Genomic DNA, 10727 nt, shown 5'->3' with positions numbered 1-10727 from the left:
CCTATGGCTTTCAAAACCGATTCAACTGCAAAAAAGAAATTTCCATAAGCAAGTTTTAAAGAAATACAGTATCAAAATGTCTGAACATAAGACTCAAAAGTAAAGACAATTTGTTACTAAATATTAAATTGATTTAAAATTATACTTTTTAAGAACATTAAATATTTTTGTTTTTCACATCACAAGGAATAAAATTTAAACCATAAACCTTTTCAGCTCAGAAGCATCTTTGGTATGCATTATCAGACATCACAACTTCTGTTTCAGGTGAAATTTCTAATTCACTGTATTTTTCAGTATCACTGTCTTTAATTCTGATTTAGCAGAATATTCAGAGTAAAACTTTGGGGCAGATCTGTAGCTCATGTAAGCTGCTACAGTTCTTCTGCATCTATTGGTGCTGTGATACTTTCTGTAAGACGAGGATTTAGTCTCCGATACGTTTAGTCATGAAAGGGAGTTTTTCTTAAATGATATTACAAATTTGTGTAATCACTAATAGTAACTGTTTTGCTTTTTAACTGATGCTTTAAATGCTTGGAGTAAGACTGAACTGAAAAATCCTACAAATCTTAAAAGATATTTGGCGGTATGATACCTTTATTGTTTTTACAATATTTCAAAAAGTTATTTGGAGGTCGTGGAAAAGGATAATAGCCACCAATGACAGTTTTCTTCATTTGATCAGCTTCGCTTTGCGTTTTAGTCCACTGAATGAAGTTTTTCACCTTGGTATCCTTGGTGTATGGCTGGCCCTTGTGCCACCCTTTTAAAACAAAAATAATCAGGTATCAAAACCAAACCAGGTTACTGTCACCTGTTCTCACCTTGAAACTATCCTGAACACTACATAGAAAAAAAAGGAATTAAGAAAATCTGGACTAGAGAATACAAAAGCCATCTTTCCACTAGTCAACAGTGTTTTGTGAAATGAGTATCCTGAATTCCTCGACTAACACTTGCATTTGACACTGACAGTTAGACAAATGTTAAGTAATAGAAAAAAATAAAACAACTAGCAAAATTGCTACTAGAATACTTTCCTACAGGAGCATACAAAATAATAAAATTAGCAGAAACTGTTTTATTAGCGGGAAAGAGCAGACAAATCATCTTTGTAGGGTTCAGCAAAGATTGTTACTGACAGGTAATTGGCAATGTATGTATTCATCGTTGGCTGGTTTAAAATCAAGATATAGACTACCAGTTTTATCAAAGAAATTGTAATCTGGCTAGGTCTACATCTAACCTGTGAACTGAAATAGATCTTATCCAATGGTTTGCAATCCCCAGCTGAAGTTCTCATTTAGGACCCAAACAGACATAAAATGAACTAAAGCTAGGGTAGGGGAAAGCTTAACTATTTAAGCAGAAAATTAAGCACAAAATATACTGAAGGAATGCAAAGGAAAAAGACAACCTCTCAAACCCTTAATTTAGGAGTAAATTAAACCATTAGAAACCTATTAACAAAAAGACTAGCTTGCTTTGCTAGTCCAATTAAGCACAAAACACCCTACCCAGCTTGTCAGAAAAGACCGTATATACAGAACTAACTACGTTCAGGTACTTTTTTAGCATGTATTTTTCTCTATTCCTACTCATCAGTGGAAAGATTCAGACTGGGTGACCGCTATGTTAGCAAATATACTATAAACAGCTGTGCCTGGTCCTGCCTGTGACATGCTGACTGGTGGTAACTCGTGTCCAGTATCATACGACCATAAAGAGTATTATAACTGCAGACGGGGCGTTCAAACAAGACTGTCTAGAAGGAAGGCTCCTTCAGTGCAGCCCAGCACCACATCCCTTCCCAGACCATGTGGTCTGCATAAGGCCCTGCACATTGCCAAAGATGAAACATAAAAGCTCTCCAAATACTTGGTGAAAAAGATTAACTAAGATAAATTTAGGACAACTATATGCTTTTTTTTTTGTGTGTGTAATAAGGAAATCTGTAAGCCAGAAAAGCTCCAAGTGATTGTTAATGTTTTTAAGGAAGTGATAATCTGCATTGCTACACTATCAAAGCATTAAAACAGTCTGAAAGAATTAGTAAACGTGACTTAATAACAGTTAGGTACTTTTCATAAGATACACCCATTAATGCCTCACAAGAACGCAAACTGCCTTTTTCTTTTTGCAATGGTATTTCATTATGAACTCAAAGTAATTTCTGACAGGGAAATTAATACTATGCACTGATTATTCTGTTGTAAAAAGAAAGTAAGTACCCTGCCCAAAGAAATAAGACAAGAACTACATAAAACTAAAACTAGTTTGAGTTACCTGTAATGAATATTTGACTTTCATTTGAAGTCGTAAGGTAAATTGTGCCGGAAGGATTCTCAGTGAGGTCTCGTACCACTCTCATCTGTGTACACACCAAATACGTCACTGGAGAAAAAAAACAATTTTTTTTCTGATATTTTATTGATATTAGAATGTCAAGACTAACACATACTGGATTAATTTTATTAAGTGCTCTAAACAAGACATTTTAGTTCTTGACCCTACAAATGCTTCAGCATGTATTGAGCCTCCATTATAAATTACAATACGGAGATGTAATTAAATTTTCAATTTAATAACTGTCCAAGGAAATTTCAGCATACATATTACGACTAAAACATGAGATATTTCATCAGGTAGGATATAAATGAATCACACAGTAAAAATATGGATATTAGATGGCTGTGTTTCTTAAGGATAAAAAGTACAAAATCACGGAAAGCACAAGAAATCATGACATGCCACTGCAAAACTTCTAGAGTACAAATTCATTCTTTTGTTAATATCTCAGTTAAACACGGGATTTCTTTCTTTGCCTTTTCCCCAGAACACTCAAGATGAATGCAGCCATGATCTTAACAGGGTTGTGCAGCTGGTCCTGCATCATATGATATAAAAAATGCATGTAACACCAACCAGTGTTAATGGAAGGATGAGTGCTTGGAGGAGAAGAGAAAGGCGGCAAGAAGAAATATTTAAAACTCTTTAAAAATCCTTAATTAAGGATTCCCTAGTTTGAAATTCATCATTCTTAGCTCACATGCAATAACTAACACAGCTGGGTAATGATTGCTGTTTGGCCAAAAAATACTTATTCAAAGAAATGATACTTTTCCACTTTCACCTCTCCCTTTCTCCAATCCTCTTAAATTATTCCTATCTATTAAAAAAATACTTATTTACAGGACAAAAGGAGCAATAATTTGATCAGCTGCCTCCTTTATTTGCCTCTGCTGCAAGAGATGTTGCCCCAGGTGCTCCACTTAAGTTTCTGTTTGAAATTAGTGAGATCAGATGAGCCTCAGGCCCAGCTGCCCATAGTTTAGACTGACAGACTGCAATATGATAAACACTTCAAATACTTAAACTAATTTTTTTTAGTTTTAAATTTTAATTTCTGATCAGCTATTTTCTGTTTGAGATAAACCATGGCAATTTTTTATTCAGTGGCAATTATACTCAGAATTTGAAATTAGCAACCAACTAGCAAACCATTATAAATAATTATTAATAAATATTATAGAGAGATGAATACTTGGGTGAATATGCTCAAAGACATCTGGCTGAGACGTTGCAAATAATTCCAGTATGAATGGTTGGTCTGAGGTTCCATCAATGGCATGTGCCCAACGATAGAGCCAAAAGTCTTCACCATGTTCTATATAAACAAATATTAAGAAAAAACGTATAAGCATTTATTCAGAAAGTGAAAAATCGTTTGATAAATTCTGAAAGTCATATTTATAGAAAAACCTCTCTTTCTTGCTCGTTCAGCCCTTCCTACAAATGTCACAAGACCAATAACATCACAGGAATGATTGTTTGGCAAGTCATCCAGTTCTGACCTAAAACCAAAACAGAACAAAAATGTGGGTATTTGTTAATAACAAAACATAAAGCTTTCTCAGAAACTTTTCCAAAAATATTTCCAATTAACATTCAGTGTAATGTAGTGAAATTTAAGTTCCAGCTTGACAATCAACAAAATTCTACTTTACCTTGTGATAAACCGATATTTGACTTCAGGTAATCCCCACTCTGGTTTAACCATTTCTTCTGGAATAATACTTATTTTAGTAGGAGGGTCTCGAACATTAAGGCTGATTTCTGACAAGGAAAAAAAAAGTAACATTTAAGGCATGAATACAAATAAAAAATAAATTAAAAAAAAACCACACAAAAAGCCAGTTTCTTAAATGAAGTATTCCAACTCTGTCTCACTGCTTGTGAAATTATTAATCAATTCCTCTGACTTTATTTTTTCATCAAAATTAAGTAAGGAATTCAGGTACAGCATTCAACAATGCAATTTTATAATCTGAGCAATGTTAAACTTTCCAATTCCCTACATGAGCCAATTAGTCTGATCCAGCCAGATACTTTAAAAACCATCAACAGAAACTAATATTACAATACTGATTAGCTATGAAGTACTTTTCACGCTGGTTTCATTCTCAAATGTCACCAAGATTTTAAATTTACTTGGAGACAATGAATTAAAACAGAAGACAGAACTAGCAGATAAGAATTTCCACATCTGATACCAGTTCAAGTAGTTATTAATATGATAGAAATACACCATGGAGGAAAACAAAAAGTCTCCTCACGTCTATTCTACAGCACCTGAAACATTTAATAAATTAAGCAGACTGTTTAGATGCTGAATAACAAACATGGTGGAGCACTGGGGGAAGCAAGGGGTTCTGCAATCAGACAAGAAATACAGGAGGAATGGCTTTAGCATCTAGAATACACAAGGCGGTACTCTATTGTCTCTCTCATAACAAGACAAATCTTGCTGGTATGAAAGAGACAGATTCTGACGAAGTTTCCACAAGATGCTTGAGTTTGGGTAAGGGATTATTCAAACAATGCACCCAGAAAAGTAATTAAATAGGTATAAATAATGTATACAATTGTTTATTTAATTATATCTGGCCCCTCACCCTGGTGATGCAACATTAGGAAGGTGTTATACTTGAAATCAGACTCTCTACTTAAGAATTTTCTTCTGGCAGCTGCTGCTTTCTAGAAATGTATTTGGAGGACAATAATGGTTTTGCATATGGTGTTTTAGGACAGTATCTCAGAGAAAATTCCTGAAAACAAAACTTTCCCATGCATCAAAACTATTTATCAATTGTTTCATCATTTTGAGATTAGATGAAAGTCATATTCTCAACTCGAGACTATACCCTGGGATGATTCAAAAGCTAAGGTCAGCCCAGGCTATTTGAAACGGCAGTTTTTGTCAGTACCACATGAATTCTGTGATCAGTGAAACACACACATTGCCTAGCAGTGGAATTCAAGGTGTTGGTACTAACTATTTAAGCTCTGAAGGTTTTAGGTCCTGAAACAGCACCTCTCAGCATGCCAAACAATGCTGCAACTGCAAACAGAGGCAAGCAATCCAGAACTCGCTTCTCAGAAATCTAGGAATATGCCAGGAGCATACAGTCTTGCAAGAACTCTTAATTTAAGAAGCCTTTCCCTTGTGGCCTTGTTAATCCTCCAGAGAGATTTTACAACATTTACAGGTGAATGGCTATAAGGAAACACTAGAAAATTGGGATTTGATGGAATTACAAATTGGAAATAGATGATGAAAAAAGTAATTGTTACTCAAGCAATTCAGTGTAATTGATTGGTTTGACTAACTAGCTGAAGAACTTTTGGAGCACTCATTGTGCATGCTTTAAAAAAAAGAAATATTGCCCCATATCGGGCATATACAGAGATATTTATATTAATGGAGTAATTAGTGAGGCAATAAATTTTACTTCATGTGAACAAAAAACCCCCAAACCAACCATGCACCAGGAGTTGCATAAAATCAATATTACAACTGCTCTAGAAATTTTTCTGGATATTCTGTTCTCTTTAGACTCTCTTCTTACAGGATATATAGGCCTATGATCCACCAATGCATGGTATTATATACTTTGTAAGTTCGTATTAAGACAAAATTCTGATCTTTGTGCTGAGAAAATAAGATACTGTACATACACTGATATGAACTGAAGATTAGTTTATCCATGTTCTGAAAATACATCATGGCACTTTCCTATAGAACAACTTTTAACTCTTCCATTACACCTCTGTTACCATTTACAGCTCATTGGCCTAATTTTCCATTTTGATCTCTTCGTTAACATTTCTACCCCAATAATGCTTGCAGAAATCAGTAGTGTAGTGTGAATGAAGTCATTAACATGAAGTGATATCTGCCCATAGAGAAAGTCACTTCAGGCATATGTTTTATTCTGTCTTCTTCCCGTAGAAACGTTTTGTGGCAATTACAATTGCTTTTAGGGCTGGCTTGTAATCATCATCAGCTTCCCTCACAAACTTCCATTCCTGGCTAAACACTTCTCTCTCCTGCCAACTCATTGCAAACACCTGAGACATTAAGATCTGGTTTTAAGGCAAAGATACATAGGCAGAGAATACACTGCTTCTAGCAGTGAAAATAGTTTATTTTTGTGCACCGTAGCAATCACATTAGGAAACTGTCATCATTAATAAGTTATACATACATCATCTTTCACTAACACGCATATTTGCTTGTTTCAAGGAAGTTATCTGAGTTTTCGGAATGTTGGCTGTCACTTTGTTCCGAGTATAAAAGCGCAAAAGGGCAAAGAACTCATGTTCAGTGAAGTAGGAGAGAAAAATCAACTCCGACCAAATCCAGCTTTAAAAGGCTAGTATTGTTATATTGCAGCACTTGTATTTCTGTAGTATTTCTTGTATTCTGCTCCTTTGAATATCTGTCACACTAAACAATGCCAAGTAAGAAAATACTTTCTCATAGCCAAGGAATATTCTTCATATATGCACTCCCATGGTGCTGCTGCTTCAGCACAGACAGCAGTCATCAATGGAACTTTTTATTCAGTGGGGTTTTGCAGATGCTCTGGGCCTTGACCATACACACTAAAACCTAAGGTCAGATCAGGTGACAAAGTGCTTCAATGACCTGGAAGGTGTAAGCAGTGCACAAATGATAGCCATATTACTGATCGGGAAGTAGAATCAGGTTAAAATTCAGCACCAGAGGCCTGTCTTTATGAGCCCAATACTTGAAATCAGGGATTAGATTTTTATTTATTTATTTTTTAAACAAAGGTTTTAACTAATTGTGGCAATAAACTTTGTAGACATGATCCAAATATAAACAGGGAACAATAAGAACTTCAATGCTAAGACACCTTTCAGAGCTAATATTTAAGGATATATACCTTATCAACTAGTCTCAGCAATGGATCACTTTCTATTTTATTTCTGGGAAGAGCTACCTTTTTACAGCTATATTTATTGAATCAAAACAGGTTTCTGTAATACTTAACCAATTGTAGCAAATCTCTTCATCTGTGAATCCCCGGGGGTTGGCTGCGTTTTAAATGGGTAACTTGTTTTGATAGCATACTGTTCAAGAAGAAGTACCGTGCCAACCTTCATACTGTTATACCATTCAGGACACAATGAATTCCACAAAACCATTGACATCATGCCTGAACCATCAGCAACTTCAAAGTAAGCCTAAAGGAAACAAACAAACAAAAAAAAAGGCACAAAATACAATCATCTTTTATTTATCGTCATTCTGGTATGTATTTATTTCAGATAATGCATTAGCTACTTGATTCACGAACAATTTCTCTGATGATTACAAATGGATACAGAGTATGTTCCAAAACTTGTATTGAATACTAGAGTTGAAGAAATCCCTAATTTCCACAAAAGAATTTTTCCACAAATACCCCAGCCCAAACTCTTATCTTTCCAGTGCTCAGTAACGGTAGGTGATGCCAGTTTCACTCTATGGTTTTTGGAGGACTTTGGGGAAATACCATGCACAAGAAACAATACTGAAAAGATTCTTCTTCATCAGAGAGAATGCTGTATTTAGAATAATATTTCAAAATATCCATGAAGGAAAAACTTATTTTGGAAGTTAGGATGTTACAGGACAATTTGCTAAACATTCTTGATCATGATACAAGTCTGATTTTCAAGCAATAAAAAAAAAAAATACAGAAAATTATCTGCATTGCAAACCACCACCTTTTCATTGAAGTTTTTCTCATGACAAAGTTTTCTACCCTTTTTTTTTTTTTTTTTAAACTGGGTGAACTTTGAATCTGTAACTGAGCAGATCAACTGAGCACTGAAAAAGATTTTCAAACACTCTTATAATGGTCTTAAAAGGTAGCAATCCAGTGAAAAAGTCTCAGCTCTATCAAAATGCTTCATTTTATCTGTTCATCTGTCAGCCTCAAATAATCATCTGCTTTTGTTCATACTACCATCCACTCTCTTCAATATATTACCATTCCTGAACGTATCTAACACCTTATGTATTTTTCCCCCTTGCTGCTTCTAAAATCCTCTTTTCCTTATTCTAAGTTCAATACAGATTATACAAATCAACACTTGTTAGTTCATTCTAATATTCCACTATACATCCTTGAAACTAAACCATTATATATCACAGAATTTTTTGTTATCCCATTAGTTTTTCTCTAATAACAGTAATTCAACACACAACACTATCTAAAGAAGGAATGTATAAAGCAAAAAGCACATAAAATCTGTCTCCTAACTTTGTGAGCTAAAATCAGCTCTGGGTATTGATTCTACACCTAATACCAGGAAGTGTGACTGATGAACTGCCATGAAAGTTAGGAGTATCACCTAGATTGCCTGCTGAGAAGCACCTCCAAAAAAAGACCCAGATTTATCTTCATGTGCAAAGGGAATGGAGACTTGGAATAAGAGACCACCACAGCCCTTCATTAAGACATCTCATACCTCTCGCTGTGGTAGAATTGATATGAGTTACTGGAGCTCTTTGTAAAGTGTTGCCCTGCTGCACAGCGTCTGGCTGGGAAGGAGTTTATGTTCTTTGTACCAGCCTGCATGGTGCAGTGTTTTAGATCTGTGACTAAAATAGCATTGATAACACATCAAAGTTTTAGCTGCTGCTGAACAGTGCTTGCATGGTGTCAAGGTCTTTCTCTGTTTCTCACTGCCACCCCAGCGAGTAAGCTAGGTATGGGCAAGAGGCTGGGAGGGGACAGAGCCGAGACAGCTGACCTGAATTGACCTAGGGGATATTTCATGCAACATAACATCATGCTCAGATATACAACGGGCTGCTAGTCTTCCCAAAGTACCCATTGTTCAGAGACTGGTTGGGCATTGGTCTGCTGGTGAGAGGTGGTGAGCAATTGCCTTTGCATCACTTGTTTGGCTTTTCCCCCCCCCATTCTCTTTTCACTTTATCTCAACCCATGGGTTTTTCCTCGCTTTTGCTCTTCCCATTCTCTCCCCGACTCCCCTGGAGGGGGCAGGGGAGAGTAAATGACCAGCTAGTGAGTGCTTAGCAGCTGGCTGGAACCAACCCACCGCAACTCCCGGCTCCATTTCCAAGAAGCTCTACACAAAAATATCACAAGTAAAACATATTAGGAAAATCATTAAGAATTCTACAGTAAAACAATCTATCTGGCAGTTGCCAGGTGAGAGAATTAGGGGATACAAATTGTTAAAATTTGTTTGCCTTTTTTTTTTTTGGGACAAGACAGACTAACTCCAACTTCTAAAGCATAGAGTCCAGAAACATTTAGGCTGTTAAGCTACTAAAAATTCCAAATATTTTTTGTTTCTTCATAAAAAGCTCAACCGAACTATTCTAACTGAAGCACATCCACCAAAGTTTGTGCATACAACCAGTAAATTCACCATTTCCTACGCTAACAGTCTCAGCATTTTTGTAAAGATAGCATTTTTAATATAAAGCAGCTACAACGTAAATCTTAACTTTATGTGCTTACTATATGGGAATAATTATTTCCAAGTATCCTACAGCTATTTGTTCGAGTGTTAACCTATGTATTTATCCCTCTTTACCTGATAGGGCATATCCAGTTTTTTCTCTGGTTTCCCGTAGTACCTTAGTCTAGATTTGTGCAGGACTCTCACAAGAAGCGGATGGAAGTGAACTCTGCTTCTCCAGGTCATTTCCAGCTGACCAAGGGAAGTCAGCTTGGAGACTAAGGTTAAAGGAAAGCAAAAAAAAAAAAAAAAAGGCATTCATGATTGAACATTTAAGTTTTCAGGAGTAAAGTGCACAGACCAGGACATCACATGTATTTTCTTAATGTTTCTAACATTTAAAGAGGCTTATTTGCTGATACTATTCACCATGAAATCCTGCTCTGAGCTATCTGCACACAGCATAGTTTCGGTTGGGATTTTTTTTTCAACTGAAAGACAGGGCGATGACACATTTAAATGACACAGAAGTGTTGTCAGATGTGCAGAAGAGCTACTACAAAAGACACAGGTGTTAGCCTACGAGGGCATCACACTTGCGCAGAAGTCCCGCTTATACCTCCCTCCTCACCAGGCCCGAGCCCCTCCACGCTGACCGCATTTTGGGTGGCAGCTTCTAGGTGCGATCCCTCAGTCCCACAGAGTAGCCAAGAGACTACTGCCGGAATGGACGTTTTTGACACCTCAGAACACTGGCTGCAAGCACCACAGCTATGCATTTTCAGTCAACACCTCGTGAAGTTTAAAAAAACCTTCTCAAAGCAACAGCAACACGTAAACTGCAATACGTATGGCACGTTCATACCGGTGCCTAACACAACCGGACGGCCACTCCTCATCAGGGAGCTCGGCCCAGCTGCACAAGCAACGCG

General features: G+C 36.4%; 1 protein-coding gene across 1 annotated transcript in view; it reads right to left on the bottom strand.

The window, feature by feature from the left end:
* The window catches only part of LOC104164143 (chromosome unknown open reading frame, human CXorf57), a 24983-nt gene extending 14409 nt beyond the window's left edge, over positions 1-10574 (bottom strand). Inside the window, 9 exon segments of the mRNA XM_009703380.1 lie at positions 1-25; positions 599-766; positions 2290-2397; positions 3548-3670; positions 3766-3857; positions 4011-4119; positions 7365-7557; positions 9931-10073; positions 10415-10574. The exon segment at positions 1-25 is cut by the window's left edge and continues 1 nt beyond it. Coding sequence (XP_009701682.1) covers positions 1-25; positions 599-766; positions 2290-2397; positions 3548-3670; positions 3766-3857; positions 4011-4119; positions 7365-7557; positions 9931-10073; positions 10415-10574 — 1121 coding nt within the window.
* Positions 10575-10727: the final 153 nt, after the last annotated feature.

The sequence above is a fragment of the Cariama cristata genome, unplaced genomic scaffold (genome assembly GCF_000690535.1).
Source record: "Cariama cristata isolate BGI_N322 unplaced genomic scaffold, ASM69053v1 scaffold10827, whole genome shotgun sequence".
In the NCBI taxonomy this organism is placed as follows: Eukaryota; Metazoa; Chordata; class Aves; order Cariamiformes; family Cariamidae; genus Cariama; species Cariama cristata.
This window is presented reverse-complemented; position numbering and strand designations above follow the sequence as displayed.